Source organism: Nipponia nippon, unplaced genomic scaffold (genome assembly GCF_047370975.1).
Source record: "Nipponia nippon isolate SJK-2023a ecotype South Korea unplaced genomic scaffold, ASM4737097v1 scaffold_3, whole genome shotgun sequence".
NCBI lineage: Eukaryota > Metazoa > Chordata > Aves > Pelecaniformes > Threskiornithidae > Nipponia > Nipponia nippon.
The window spans coordinates 59,162,023-59,178,240 of NW_028262347.1; the positions used below are offsets into that span (position 1 = coordinate 59,162,023).

General features: G+C 43.1%; 1 protein-coding gene across 8 annotated transcripts; it reads right to left on the reverse strand.

Annotated features, from left to right (window-relative positions):
* Positions 1–25: 25 nt before the first annotated feature.
* HMGXB4 (HMG-box containing 4) lies at positions 26–15,594 on the reverse strand. 8 transcript variants are annotated; one of them, XM_087764128.1, is made up of 11 exons: positions 15,368–15,500; positions 13,058–13,163; positions 12,355–12,473; positions 10,914–10,989; positions 8,797–9,947; positions 7,480–7,561; positions 6,904–6,968; positions 6,505–6,610; positions 5,786–5,955; positions 4,331–4,453; positions 26–2,393 (listed from the first exon to the last, which is right to left on the reverse strand). In XM_087764128.1, exons 2-11 carry the CDS (start codon positions 13,086–13,088, stop codon positions 2,349–2,351), a joined length of 1,968 nt encoding a protein of 655 aa, XP_087620254.1. In that variant the 5' UTR covers positions 13,089–13,163; positions 15,368–15,500; the 3' UTR covers positions 26–2,348. The 8 variants fall into 8 exon arrangements, with proteins under 8 accessions (XP_087620254.1, XP_087620253.1, XP_087620255.1 ...); XM_087764127.1 differs by lacking the exon at positions 15,368–15,500 and having other exon boundaries at positions 26–1,480; positions 2,330–2,393; positions 13,058–15,330; XM_087764129.1 differs by lacking the exon at positions 15,368–15,500 and adding an exon at positions 11,935–11,961 and having other exon boundaries at positions 10,906–10,989; positions 13,058–15,329.
* Positions 15,595–16,218: the final 624 nt, after the last annotated feature.

Genomic DNA, 16,218 nt, shown 5'->3' on the forward strand with positions numbered 1-16,218 from the left:
GAAATGAACGACGATACACCACATGTTAAAAAAAAATTGTATTGTAAGTACAGTACAAAAAAGTTTCTTTGTATAATTGCAGTGTAATCGGGATCAAACAGCAAGGAAATAACAAAAATATAAAAACTGCTAAGTCTTGCCAAAGTTTTCCCTCTAGTACCAAACAACCACAAGATACAGATTATACAAAGTGTACAAACTTTAAATAAAAATACAATACACCAGGGTTGTGTGTGTTTTTCAAACTCTCCAAGAGTTTTCCGTTGCACAGACGACACGGCTACAGCTGATCCCCTCCTGTTCCTCACAGCGCAGATCTACCCCTTCACCACCACGCTCCCAGTTGCAAGGGGCTGGAATGAGCCAGTGATTTTGTGCCAACAGCAAACGCTTTAGTGTGGGCCAGGATCCGAAGCAGGACTGGGCTGTCTCCCTCCTGGGCCCTTCCCAGTTCCAGGCTTGCTGGGATTAGTCATGTACTGTTAAAACATGTCTGCTCTGGTCTGAGGCTTGGGTTGACAGCTTGTACGGTGGTCCGAGAGCCTTCTGCCTCCTCCACTGACTGACTGAGAAAACCTCACGCTTCACTGAGAAAAGCTCCGTAAGAGACAGACTACCTTGTACAGGCACAGCTAGGGAAGGCATAGTGAAGAGGAATGGGGAGAAAAACCCTCCTGCACACCAGCGGATTTAATTGAAATAAGAATTGGGGCCACAATGAGGGACAGCTCACTTTCAACTGTCCTGAAAAACAGATGCTGGACTTCCGATTGGAAGCAAAAAAGTGCTTGTTACAAGGCTGGAAAGGCTAGAGCCAAATTATACTTCAGATGTTCTACCTGCCTTCACAAGATAGCCTGTTTCTACAAACACTTAAAATCTTCCTGGCGTTTCCCCATACAATGCCAATGCTTACTACTGCACATAGAGCTGATTCCTGCAGGAAGCAGGATGAGGCAAACCCGATTCGTATTTTCCACAGGTTGTTGGTGGAGGGAGGGGATTTTGCTTTTAAATTATGTATATATATATATATATATACACACACACAGAGAAATATACAGGATAAATTAAAATCTGTTACAGATATTGGTAAAAGTTAAATACATATGATATGAACACCACATACACATACATACAGACACACAAAAGCCTATATGAGAATCAAGTGCTCTCCTGCGGCTCCTCTTCTAGAGGAGCGGAAAACCAAACACCAAGTATGTGGCCAGAAGGAAGGGGAATTGGTTCCATCAACCCACATGTGCCTTACTCAGCCGCATCTGCTTCAAACTAGTCATTAGTCACTGCCTTACAGCAGCACCATGGCTCTTTCAATACTGCTGGTGAAAGGGATGGGGGATCAGCCACCTCAGAAACCAAAGCTGTCTGTTCACAAAACTGGTGCAAGATGGGCAGAAGCAATCCAAGTTTTTCCCATCTGCTTTGATGCTCCTCTCCATCAAAGCAGGCTGACCAGGCCCTGGAAAAATCAGCAAGAGGTTCATTCTTTCAAGCCAATGCAGTTGGTTGATACATTGTGCTAGTGACGATTTGGGTGCAAGTCCACAAGAAAAGCTTAATTCATTGTCCTCTTCCACTTTACTTCAAATGCCAGCTACCAGACCAGCCCGCTGATGCTGACAACTTTCAGTTATTACTGACTGAACAGGGGGGTTGGAAGAAGTGACCAAGAGGCAAAGACCTCTGTATCTTTGATCAGCTATCAAGCTTTCCCCTCAAGCAGTAGATTTTAAACTGAAAAACAGTTAGAAATAGGGCTGGTGAAGAGTTCAGTTCTCTTCCTTGGTCCAAAATATTTTATCATCTCTACTTGCCCATAGAATATCAGAATACTTTAGGTTGGAAAGGATATCAGGAGGTCATCTGGGCCATCCCCCTGCTTAAAGGAAGTCCAACTAGAGCACGCTGCTCATTCAGCTTTTGAATATCATCAAGGATGGAGAGTCAACAACCTCTCTGGGCCATCTGTTTCAATGACCCCTCTCAGGGTGACGTTTTTTTCTTTATATCGAGAAGTCCATTGTCTGGCTGCCTCCCCCACTGAAGGATCTGAATTTAAGGCGAGTATCTCAAACGCTTTCTGAATTCTTCATACAAAATATTTTTAGATTGGAGGACATTTCACCCACCAACACAGAAGTGTTTTCTCAGCTTAACTTCACAACTTTTCATAAAATAAAAGTCAAATAGTTACAATCCTATGTATATACTATACAGATATAAAACTTTAAAACTCTACACACGGAGCCCTTTGGGAGTGCCGGCGTAGTGCATATGTACACAAGTCAGTTACACAGAGGTTGAGTACCTCCCAGGATCCTTTCCCGTCAAAGTCCAGGCATGATGTAGGCGATGTTGTCTAGTGTGTTTGACTGGGAAAAGAAATTCAATATTTTTTAGTGTCAGGTAATGACTCGAAATCCTTAAAAAATTACATGGACAAGCGTACTAAGCATGTTCACTTGTCTTACAAGTTACCACATGATGAGACAACCAAATCTGTCTAGTCATCACCACCACTGCTAGGCTTATTTTCATATTTTTGGAAATGTAAGTTAACTAAACATAAAGGTAGCCTCAGTATTTGTAAGCATCTGGAAAAAATGAAAATGCTTCAGGCTTTCCTCAAGTGACCTCCTCCTTACAAACCCCATACTCTGTCTCTGAATTTGAAACAAACCACATCGACCATATCACATCAACCACAGGAAAGACTACAGATGAAGGACCTGAGCAAAGAGATCAAAGTTGTAGCATATAAAAAAAATTACTTGACTTCACACTCAACAAGTCCTTTATGAAATTCTGTAGTGTTAAACTAAAGAGAAAAACCCTCAAACACACCCATTAATAGAGCGTCGGATGGGAAAAAGAAGTGCCCTCCAGTTTTCCTTGCAAATCGTAATAGAATTCTGAGAATAAGAGTCCTTCTTGTGCACATCAGAAAACAAGACCCAGCACTATATTATCCGTATGTTCTTCAAATGCAGTATTTCAGTAAACTCAAGCCTATGCCTGGATGGCTGAAGAAGGCCTTAGGAATACCACCTTTTAATCGCTGAATACAGAGGAGTTGGATCTGCACCAGTTGCGATTCTAGAATTTAACAATGCCACCTACTGACTGAAAAGTTAAATTGCAGTCTACATGCAACATGACCACTGACAATTTTATCCATGTCTTAAAACACCACTGTCGTTATGTATCTGATGGTAAAAATCAGAATACATTATTTATTTTCAAGCATGAATACCAGTTTTCAGAAGTGAAGGGTAAGTGCCTTAATCCTCCATTGCTCCTTGTAACAATAAGTTGATCAAGTTTCCAATATATGCACCATTAGTCATGTGGTGTCATTGCTCTGAATGCACTTGGCAAGCAAGAAGGAAAAAAAGCATAGGATGTTTTTCCATGGCTTAGGATGGGAACACCCCACTGACTCAGCTTTTCTGCAGACAGCCAGTTTGGTTGTTGTTAATAGTCCTTTCTCAGAATGAATCAATGTTTGGGCTGCCCTGTTGTAACATTCCAATTCATATCCCATTTTTGTTGTTCTCTCTACCAGATTTGTTTTTCATCTCTTAACTTTTGCAGACTATGTATTTATTTTTTGTTTCTGCTCCTCTCCTTCTCTGCTTTATTCATGTCTCCTGTTGTAGGTATGACTCATGATTCATTTTATGTTGCTGCCATCTTAATCTATGTCCACACCAAGCTACATATATGACACAAGCTGTTGCTAAATCAAGGCTCAATGTTAAGTGTAGTTTAAAGTGGAAAAGAACCTGTAGTTATGCAGTTCCTTACAACACAGACTATTTTTCTTTCCTTGGAGAAGGTTACAGCCACATGTAAAAGGCCCTACTCAATCACATTAGGAATCCTGCGATCACAAGTTACTTCTTATGCTACTAAAGTTAAAACAGACTGTGTGATATAGAGAAGCTAGAATGTGCTTTTTATTTTTATGGAAAATTAGAACTTTCAAAAATACTGGTATGTGTACAGGCACTTTTATTGGATTCAGATGGATTGATTCAGTCACTAAAACAGGATCTATGCACACTGCAGTCAATGCTACAAACATTAGGTCAGTTGCCACTGGGAGAAAAAAAGTTGCACGGTACTGTACAACAGTAACATCCTAAAGAATTTCAAGAAATATTTCTCTATAAAAATGTATGACCAAGACAATTTTCTTATTGCACTGGAATTATAATCACATCGTAAGACTGATTCATCAAAAAACTCTAGCTGGAGTCTACCGAAATTAAGAGTGCTAGAATGGAAATAACGACAAGGAACTCACCAAAACGTGCTTAGGGCATCCGTTCAACTCAGGCAGTTGTGTGGTCAGACATGCTAACGGGCCCAAAGCACAGATGATTGAATCCAGAAGTACTGACAAACTTCCTGAAACAGCCACCATTCCCTGGAAGTAAGGAAACAAAAAAACGGATAGGGATGAGTAGTGGAAATTATGGTTCTTTCACAACTGTACTGATTCTCATGCAGGTACAGTATCTTCACTCTTGAGCTCCTCTAGTCCACTTATTTACACAGTAACAGAACTATGCCGTGCGGTTCACAGAGAGACTGTTGGCTCAAAAAAAATTAAGAATTCAGTAGGCAACATACTGGTGTAGGAAAAAAGTAGGGAACAACAGAAAAGGTCAGAAAGTTGTCAGCTGCATAAAACAATTCCATGATTTTTTGTAATGTAATTTCTTTGCCATTTCATACCATCTATTTTGTAAGTACATGAGTCCTAAACACAATAGTTGTTTTATTATTGAAGCCTAAAGAAATGCTAAGTCTAACAAATGCTTTAGTCATTGATATACTTTCAGGAAAGGGAATTTGTTTGTGTGCCTTTCTGTAAAGGGGGAGATTTCACTCTGGTTGTTCCTCTGAAGAATGACCTCAATCGGCCACACCAGAAACAAAATGCAAGAACATTTATTTTACTGCTTATAAAACAAGCAAGCATAGAGGGATGAGATGATCATCACATTAGCCATAAAATTCAATGATACTATTTGAGCCAAATGTGTTCTCCTTACAGGCTGGGCTGAGTTCTGAATGTGTGTGTGTGTGTGTGTGTGTGTGGGTGTGCGTGTGCATTCATAGAATCACTATCATTTAACAGTAGGAAACCATTAAAATGGTTTAAATGATAGATGTGGTGCTTAGGGACATGGTTTAGTAGTGCACTTGGCAGTGTCAGGTTAACAGTTGGACTCAATGATCTTAAAGGTCCTTTCCAACCTAAATAATTCCATGATTCTAAAATACAACATCTTATACATTACCAGGTAAGCTGAAACAATAGTAGCCCCTATCCAAAGTGCTGGCAACATGATACTGCCAGAAAACAACAGGACATGCAAAACACATCTTGGTAAAGGCCTTCTCTGCAGAGATTGGCAAAGATAGCAAGGAAGTACCAGATCCAAGGTGAACATATAGTGAGAAGAGACTGAAGAGTTTGTTGAACTAAGAATTAGCCTTCAAGGACCTAGAGCTGCAAAGGACCTGTCTTTCTTTGATGCCTACTGTTTACTGAGAAACAAGGCTTTTTATTTCACTGAAAACAAACAGCAATGCATCAAAGAAATATGACACGCCATCTCTAATTTCTCTTCCTAACAGAAAACCATTGGCTAAACTTTTAAGTAAAAAAAAAAAAAAAAAAAAAAAATCCCCCCCAATCCTGTGTATAGATCACATGACATCACTGTGACATCGCTGGTTACAGACTCACCTCTGTTTCCTGCAGTCTGTGTCCAATGAGGCTCAGAGATTCACCCAGCAACTGTAAGTGTGCAGCTACATCAATAGGCTCTGTCTCAGGGACTTTGGCTGGTGAGGAAGACACCACCACAGTGCTGGTGGGGGATTTTTTATGAGGGGAAATCACTCCTGTTGGAGAAGCTGGAAACACACAAATAAAAATTCCATATCCTCTTCTTTCATTCTTCTACTTACAAGCCTACTTATGTATTAAAGTTCAAATCTCAAAGGCATGAGATATTGGACCTTGTCCTGTGGTCTATGGAGTCAAAACTTTCCTTCTACATATACAAAGTATCTACCTCAGCTGAATGCAATTTGGGAGATTTTGTTTGGGAGATTTGATAAAGAAAGATGCCAAGCCAAGAACAACCCTTTTTCCTCTAGCAGCAAACTAATCTCACTACAACTTCCCTGATGCCTCTTCTTATTTTACAGTTCAATCCCTAAACTGCTAGAAACAATACCATTCTGCAAATTAGACAAGGAAATCTTTGGTAAAAGTGCTGACATCATTCTCACTCTCACAGAAACATTGTTTTTGAGTCATATGATGAGTTAAATGTCATGACTTGTGAGAAAGCAGGTAGGGGTGTGAAGCAGGAAAGGACCTTTGCTCCTTATTCCACAGGCAACACTATCTTCCCTGTCCAAGAAAGAAGACCAGAGCAAATAAAGTGTAACAATTACCTTTTATTTTTGGTGCACCATCTGAAGATGATGCCTTTCTCTTCACAGTGGTGGCCTCTGCTTTATTCTGCTTGTGTTGGAGATACTGAGCTTTCTGTTTCCAGATCTGCAGTTACCATGGTATGAAAAGAGAGATTCATAACATTAGGTAATTCTGTTACCTGATGACAGGACCTGGAGGCAGAATGATGCTAGGTAGCTAACTGGTGAAGCAATATCACAAGAAGAAAATGGATGCTTTTATGATTGCAAGGGCAAGGTTTCTGTACTTTCCATCTTTACATACTTTGGGGACATAGGTAGCATTTTCAAAGTATGGTGGCAATGCTGCCAGCATGTTCTGACCTAAGCACCTAGTCTACAGAAACCATTTTACAAAATCACCTCACACACACTCACCAGTTTATCCTTCTCAGGTAGCTGCTTCCACACTTCTGCCAGTTTTTTACTTAGCTCTCCAAAATCTGGCAGAAGGAAAGAAGAAAAATGTTTAAAATAAATGTTTAAAACAAACAAAATCATAAAATCATACAGAGAACATATGAAATTTACTGGTCCATGCATACACATTTAGGAAGCAACCCATTCCACAACTGGAACTCTCCACACTGTCCTGAAAATGATTGCCAGTGTGCATTCCCATTACTGTTCAAAATGAAAAAAGAAGCTGATACCAAGAATATGAAGTTGCACGTGTATATACAGGAAAGTGACACAATGAAGATAACTTTTTAAGTAAAGAAAGAGTGAGCTACCAATTTCTTTATCCAGATTCACAGTTTGATTAAACTGCAACAAAATCCAATCATGAAATCCACTCCTGTCCCCTTTGCCACCTCCTGTTGAAAGAAAATTGCCAGATTCTTTGCATTGTGTCAAAATTAAGAGGTCGATATGAAACAGAGATGACATGTTCTGCTAATTAATCTGACCGGTGTATAAGCAAGAGAAGAGAAGGCTAGATTATTCTCTCACCTATTCCAGGGTGCTCAGACACAATAGTTGTACGATATTCCTTACAGAACACTTGATAGGCAGACATGTTTTTCTTCTTTGGCTAGTCAGAAGAAGAAAAGGAAACAAAGATTTTTAATTATAATGAGACCTACTCAAATTTCATAAGAATTTGGCATTTATTGAAGACTTAAAGAAAGATGTGGTGCTTAGATCAGGAACCTGATCACACCTTAGATCAGTGGTTTGCATGGTCTGGCTTAATTTAGTGTTTATGAAAGCCCAGGAACCAGCCAGAACCAGTCTTAGTATGAGGCTTATCTTGCAACAACTCTATCAATGCATTTCATTCGTAAGTTACAACAACCTGCTATTCTAAATCCAGGATCAACGTACAGCTCTGTTAATCTGTTTTAAAACTTGAAATAATTAAAAAAATATCTCTGTCATACTAGTCACAGTACCTATCATAGATCTGTCAAAACAATTCAGTCCTCATCATAATGTTTTGTTCCATTCCTTGCATCCTTACAAAACACTTCAAATTGGCAGGAAAATAGACAAGATAAGTACATTGACAGCAGCGGCATAAGCAGTTGCCAAGCTATGACCAGAGAAAGCTTACCAAATAGAACAGAATAATGGCTGAACAAATTTGGGCTATGGCTGCCCATTTCCTGACACAAAGCAACTCTTGTCTATCTGAACATATAGAAACTGCTTTTTCCCATTTATATACTTATACTGCTACAGTTATATCACCTGTAAACTCATGCATATGCTAGCTACCATTTCTCCTGCTCATATTTTTATACACTAACCATGGAAAACTGAACTTATGAGTACAGGACAAAACTAAGAATGTGGTAGTCTATAAGAATTAGAATTTCATTTGATAGGATTTCATTTGATACAGGAGTAAATGGGTAAACATCTTCACTTATCCGGTTAGAGCTCAACTCATTTTACAGGCACTGTGATGATGGACTAAATCACTAGTCTAAAAGTCTGCCTGGCAATAGCTAGAACCAGTTACCTTAGAAAACAATGCAGTTGTGCTTAGTACATAACCTGTACCAAGCAAATTAAGTACAACCTTTTCAAAGAACCTCTATTGGCTAAAGACTGCCTGTGCCACAAAACCAGAATGATATATATTCCTTTTGCTACACACAGAAATCACAGTGGCTGACACATTTTTCCAAACATGCTTCAGTGAAACCATCGATCCTGGTATTAGTTATCCTTCTGTTTCAATTTAACATGCCTTTGTAATGGAATGCCTAATTCACCATTACCCATCACCCAATTTCTACTTTTCCTCCAATTTTTCCTTACTTTTTCTCTTTCTTTTTCCTTTCCCTTTTCTCTTTCCTTTTCCTTTTCTCTTTCCTTTTCTCTTTCTCTTTCTTTTTCCTTTTCCTTTTCTCTTTCCTTTTCCTTTTCTCTTTCCTTTTCTCTTTCTCTTTCTTTTTCCTTTTCCTTTTCTCTTTCCTTTTCTTTTTCTCTTTCTCTTTCTTTTTCCTTTTCTCTTTCCTTTTCCTTTTCCCATTTCTCAGCTTTGTCTTTCTCCTTGTCTTCCTTTTTCCTCCTCTTCTCACCTTGACCATCTGAGTGAAAAACAGCAGGAGGAGGTGGAGGAAGAACATAGGGGGTACTGGGAGGAGGTGGTGGTGACACTGTTACTTCTGCTACTGCCACAGGAGCATGCCCAGAACTCTTTTTAGACTTAGAGTGCTTCTTCTCTCTGTGTTTCTCCTTGTCTTTTTTTTTCTTACTTTTTTTTGACTTCTTCTTCTTCTTGATTTCCCGGTAGGAGTCATCTATCACTAGCTCTCCAGCCTCCAACTCCCCACCAGAAGAGGAACCAGATTCTGGCGGTGCCTCCATACCTGAAATCTCATACTCGCTCCCATGACCCTCTGAAAAATGGGAGGTGTCAGCACCAAAACTCTCAGAAGCTGGATGTGGGTCTGGAGGTGGTTTGTGCTTCTTCCGGGATGACTTCAGGAAGCTCTGCAGTTCATGACCCAGCAGGAATGAGCCTTGCTCATCTCGAGCTGATTTCTTTGAAGATTTCTTTGCAGCTGCTGGTGCTGAAGAGTAGGAGATAGAATCATCATCTGCTGCACTACTTTTCTCTTTTGGTGAAAGGATGAGCTTCATCTTCAAGCCATCAGGTTCACGAAGAGTAAGTGTCTCTGTGTTCACATAGAGAGGTTTCATTTTTTTAGATTTGTGGAAGCTGCCATCGTCCACTGAGTGCTCCCCACTGCTCCCACTCAGCTTCTTCTTGTGGTGCTCCTTTTTGCTTTCAGAATGGCCAGAGGAAGAATAAGATGATTTTTCAGAGGTCTTCTTTGAGGACTTTGAGCTTGTGGCCAAAGGTGAGGTGATAGCCTTGAGCAAATCCATGGTTGTATCAGCTGAGGATGGGCTAGAAACTGCTTTTTTCTTCTTCTTTGATGGTAGATCCAAAGGCGAAACACCTGAAAAAGATCAAGAGAAATGTACATCAAGATGATTCCCTTAAAGACAGCATTACAGTAGCCCAAAGTAGTGAAGTGGGAACCCTGCAAGACTTGTGATTACAGCTAACAGATTTGCATCCTGGCTTGAACAGATGATCTCCGAAGCTCATAGCCAGATCAGCGCAGCCTTACTGATGCAATTCAGGAGCTGTAATGCCTGAGCTGGTCAAATAATTTAAGACAGGAAGACAAAGTAGGAAAGTTCTTGAAGTTTCGTCAAACTGTATTCTATTGTGAAATAACATATTTTGATGAAAATGTATCTTATTGAGCCTGAAATTACATCTCAAGTGCAAGGGTTTTGTGCCATTTTTAGCCAAGGTGAGACCAATGAATTGAAAATACAAGCTTTTTCATTCTGAAAACAGATTTTGACAAAATTTCAGCTTGGCTTTCTCTTTTCATTGGGCAAAAAATAATTCTTAAACCTGTTAAGCTTTTATGAACAGAATTGTCATTTTCTGGCCAGCTTATTAATTGTGAGAATAATGTTTCCGTATTTAAACTGAACCCAAAAGCATTTCTTTTTCACCCTGATGCAGTCTATTTTTATAAATTCAGATAAAGTAATACTATCTACAAGTAAAATTACAGACTGTAATGCAACAAGGAAAAAAGAAACGAAAATGCCAAAAGGGAAGGCATGGGTTAGAAAACTACAACTTGTCAATGAAAAGGGGGGTGGAAGATCTCTACCCCCAACAACGGCAAATTGTTAAGCTAGACTCTGAAAATATCATGCCCTAATCTTTTGCTGTCTGGTGCTGATCAGTGTCAGGTTTCTGATTACTTCTCTTAAGACACGTTGATATACCTTCCCCCCATAAAGTGCTAACCACAAAGCTTGATGACATTGGTTTAACAGTATCCTTTCCTCAAAGTCATGATCTGTTAGCCTCTTCTGCTGCCTGATTACCATGTTACCTCTGTAGCAGAACTCATCCGAGGAGTGCTTTCTCTTCTTTTTGTGAGGTTCTGTCCCCGGCAAAATCTCACTGTCCTAGAATAAGAAGAAAAAAGTTGCTGACAAAAAAGAGGGAACCAATATGATATTCACACGGACTATTGACATAGGTAATAATTTGTAGGACATATCAAGAGTTATTTGTACTACTGTAACATCAAGGAACCCTAGGTATGAACCAGGATCATTATTCTAGGTGCTAAAACAAGCAAAGGAAACATATTCTGTCCCCAAGAGCCCCCAGTGTAGGTTTAAGGTAAGAGACAAAAAGCATGGTACAGATAGGTGGAAGAATACAAAAAATGGTATTAGTCAGGATTGGTTTCAGCACATCAGCCACCTAACTGGCATCAAACTTTCTGTAGGCATTGCAGCACAACAGGGCTATAAGGAAACTGAAAGACAGATCTCTCTAGGGAGCTCCCCCCAAGTGAGAGAAGCAATACACAAGAAAACTTGAAAAACCACATTTTGAAGTTTTAAGAAATGGGCAATGAAAGCCAGCACTTGGAGATCAGCTGATGAGTTGATAAAAGACAGACATCTACCTCTTAATAAAGCTAAGAAATAACTAAGCATGCATAGGCTGTCAAGCCTTGAAAATGAAGGTGAGCAGTTCACGTTTAATATGCTGAAAAAGACGAAAAAAGTGAAAAGAGGTACAGAGAGGTGACAATTAAAATGACAGGCCAAAAAAATTGACCTTAATATGTCATGTCACCCAATTATTATTTGTCTCTTGACCAATTTATGGTCTGATAATGAAGCTCCTCTACAGAATTCCATCTGCATGGTAGAAGAACATTTTCATGTTAAAGTAGAACTTCTTTTCCAGATTAAAAAAAATTAATCATAAGATAGTCACCTTTGAGCTAACAGCAGAAATTTTAGCTCAAAGAGGAAAGTTTTGAAGAAACTTAAGTCATCACTATGTGATTTCAGAATTAAGGCCCCAAAGAGGTGAATAGGGCAAGTTCATACCTCTCAAGAGCTATCGTTTCAGGCTGTCTGCAGAATCAGGAAGACAACAGTGCATCAGTTAACATTATATTCAACCTCTGCTGACTATTTATACAAGCATGAATTCTAAAAACCTTTTTTTTCCATGTAAAAAGTTATTCATGCTATCTTATGACTTGCAAGGTTCTAAATCAAGAGTAGGACAGCATCCTACTACTCTGTTTTCTGAGGCCAGAAAAATCAGAATCAGTTGTAATTGGGATTGACCCCCTCCTTTTCCCCAGGAAAGTTACTGAACAATACAGGACACAATTAGCTGCTCTCGCTGTCTTCTACATGCATTTCTATATAAAAAAGAACAAGAAACCCATCCATTCCATTCCACCACTAGTTTTACACATATCCTTACACTTTCAGCCTTTTCTCTGAGGGCTTCCTGACCTGAGTTGCTATCTCGTCTTCCTCTTGCAGCAGATCCTTGTAAGAGCGCTTTTTCTCTCGCTGTATCCTGCCAGTTGCCAGCCCCACGTCATCAACACTTCGGTCACTCTCTAGGAACTCTAAGATTTACGTGAAATGGGAAAAAAGGAAGAAATGAAATACCCCATTAAGGAATGATAGACATGCAGACTATGCACAAATTAAGATAACAGCGGACATTGGCACAGAGTGACACACAAAACCCAACAAGCACAGGGGTCTAAAAGATAACGATCTGTACTCTCTGACCACAGGGATGGGGCTCAGTGGTCTAATGCTATAACACAATCACTCAAGATTTCATTTCTAACCGTTGCCTATTTCCTCCTAAAGACCTAGAAATGTTACCATGACTAAACATATCCCTATCCCTGGTCTCCCATTCCATTGACCTGGCAGGGAGAAGAAAGGCTGCAGTGGCAGAGTTTCCCATCAAGCTGTTTGCATTAGGAAATACCACCCATTTCCCTCAAGTTCTAATCCCAGTACTTTACACCTGGAATTCAAGGGTGTGGGATCCTCCAGCAACTCGGCCAGGTTAAATTTAAGGGCTCCACAGCATATTAGCTTCCTTTCCCACTCTGACTGCATGGCCTGGCAAGGGCTGCAGAGGGTACCCTTTTTTTTTTTGGCAACTCCCTCTGAGATTATGAAGCAGTCATACCTTCTTTCTTCTTGGAGTCATCATAAGCCATGGTGGTCCTGCAGGAGCCTGAGAATGTGTTGCCACGTCTGGGCTCCTTCCCCCGTTCCCATCTACAGGAAAAGGTCTGAGAAACAGAGAATGAAAATAACCCTCCCATAAAGAAGAATCATGATGTAAAATGGGAAACTTCCTCTGAACCAACTGAAGATTCTCTGGAAGACAGTGGGAAAGGAAAGGAGTCTACCTTCTGTTTGGTTCATGCTGACCCTTCAGGCTTGACAGATTTTTTTTTTTTTTTAAATTAAATTGGAGGTTGTTCTATTATTTTAAAGATACAAAAGACCACCTCTTCCTTGTAAAATCTCTAAATCACTGAAGTAATTTCTTTACAAAAATAGAAAGAGGGTGAGAAGACAGCCTAGTGTGATTTTCATGACACACAGAACTGCACTCAAACTTGTGTCAAAGCCATTTTTTGTCAGGAGCCACTGTAGCGAAGAGTGGGATGTTTAAAGAGAGATTCCAAACCCTTGAATCTCAGACGAAATGAAGGAAAAGAAGGAACCACACAGGAATCATTGTAATACGAAAGAATTACTTCAAATCTTTTTAACTAAAGGATCGCACATTTTGTAGTGAAGGTGTGCATCCTTCTGATGTGTTTCCCAACACTACCACTGCAGCCATTCTGAATGCCAGCCTGGGAGAGGAAACGGAAGAAAGCACTCCTTTTTGCTCGGGCTTCCGCAGCACCCCAACCCCTGTCAGCCCCCAGCTTTCAGGCCTCCTCTGAGTCATTCTGTTCCACAGTTGCTGGCATATAGCAGGACAGTGCCCTTACGGAACAGCTGTGCTTCGGTTCTCCCAGAGTAAACAGCTTTTGTTCTTCAGTCAGCGACCAGCTTAACGTGAAAAGATTGACCTTCTGCTCATAAGCGATTAAACCAATGGCACCTAACTGATTTTGTGTGTTTGTGTGTATGTGCACGTGGAAGGATTCAACCACAAAGACCATGCAGCTTGTTCATTCTAGCTGTCACGGTAATCTTGCCACACTGAAGCTACATTTTAATACCTTGAGAGTAGGGAACTTGTGCTTGTACATCCCTGCACATACCTCAATTTTATAAATAACTGGCTGAGGCTGAGAATGTACAACATATTCATTCTATAGTGGTGACTTAAGTGAAACAACAAAGTCCCAACTAAATCAAGCTTGCAGGTACACAGGAGATGTTTCTGTTTAAATTCACAGAAATACATGTTATTTATTCAGGTTTTGGGAAACCATCCGCCACAAAATGTTCTAAGTCAGTATTCTGACCACTATACATTGTTGGTAGCAAGCACAGCAATTTGTAGACAGAATTTATGTCTACACACAAGAGTACTGCATATATACACACACTACAGCACTGCACTTTGCAATAAAAAAAGAGTATCTTGCCACTTGTGGGCTCACAATCTTGACCCAGATCTTGTCAACATTTCAAGATGTTCAGGTGTCATATGGACTGCAGTGGGAACACACATGATAGTAAAGCATTGTGCTCAAGAGGACAAGGGCCTAATCTAGATACTCTTCAGCAAAACAAAGCTGAAGACAGTCATTCATGAATGGATGACTTGGAGAAACTAAGATTTGTTTATAACTACATGCGTACCTTTTACTCTCTTTAAATCTTACCTGCTTGGCAGGTATAAAGGTTGGCAGATAATGCCTAAAGGGGCTTACAACCTAGACCTCTAACCCTGCAAACACAAAATGTATCCTTAAGTTGTCTCGTCCTATAAATCCCAATTAGGTTCCCCTGCTTCAAGTTCTTCGGTTTCAGCACTAATCGCACAGGTTCAGTGGAGACGCTCTCTCTTCACGCCTCCCGTTCCTTAACGCACACGCTTGCGGGACCGAGGCCACGCGTTGCTCCTCTGCAGCGCCCCGGTCTCCGCCGGGACCTCCGCGCTTCGCGCCCTCGCGGGAGCCTGCGCGCCCCACCGGCGACAGGCCGCCGTGGGTGGAACCGCAGGGGCGGTGGCGGCTCGGGCCGGGCTCCCTCGCCCCATTTCCCGCCGGCGGCCCAGCGGCCTGGGGCAGCGCGGGGGCAGGAGGGCCCCGCCGGGAATCCCCAGCGCAGCGGAGGGGGCAAGCGTCGGCACCGGCCCCTCCGCAGAGACGGGGCCGGGCCCGTCCCGGGGCACCCCGCGGCCCAGCCCCGCGCATGCGCCCCGCGCCCTCAGGACCCGGGCCCCGCCGCCGCCCGCGCCCCTCCCGCCACCTCCGTTTGAAGGGGGCTCGGCCGCCCCGCTCCCGCCCGCGCGCCCTCTCACCCGAGCGGGCTCCGGCCTCAGTCCAGACCGCGGCTCCACCCCTGCAGCAGGCCGGAGCGTGCCCCGGCAGCGGGGCCGCCCAGCGCCGACGGGGGCTGCCGGCCCGCCGGTGCCGAGCCGCAGGGTGAGGAGGCGCCGCGGCCGCCTCACTCCGCGCCGCCGCTTCCCGCCGCGCCGCCGCCGCCCGCGGCCGCCATTTTGGAGAGGGAGACAAGGGACACCCGCCCGCCGCCGGGGCCAGGGGCAGCCAGCCGAGCGCCGAGCACCTCCAGCGTGGCACCCGCGGGGCGGGGGAGAGGGCGGGGTGCAGAATGCCGAGCGCATCGATGGCCCGGGCGGGGAGCGCCGTTCCCCGGGGTCCGAGAGGGGCCGGGGTTGTCGCTGTCCCGCACCGGGCGGCGCGGCCTCGGGGCGGCAGCCGCCACGCGTTTGGCCTTCCTCACCGCTCCTGCCGCGAGCGGGGTTCGGTATACCGTGCGCCGGGGCCTGCCGTATACCCTGCCGTATTCGGTATACCGTGCAAGCGCACGGGCCCAGGGCTGGGGCCGGAGTGGGGGGCTCGCACGGGGGGTGGGCCACCCGCCGTGCCCCCAGACTCCCCAGTGCGGTTCCCCGGGTGCCATGTGCCCCCTCAGAGGTAGCGCCTGGCGTGGGAGCCGCAAGCAGGCTGCACGCAGGGCGCCTGCGCTCGGCCCCGGCTGCGTCCCCGAGCACCCCGCGCGCAATGCGCGCCCACCTTCCCCTGTCTTCGGCGCAACGTCCTCTTTGTGAGAGCGTGCGTTGTGCTGTCACGGCCCAGCTTGCCCTCTCCAATCGTCCCTTTCTTTCAGAAGTCTCTGAGCTGACCGGGC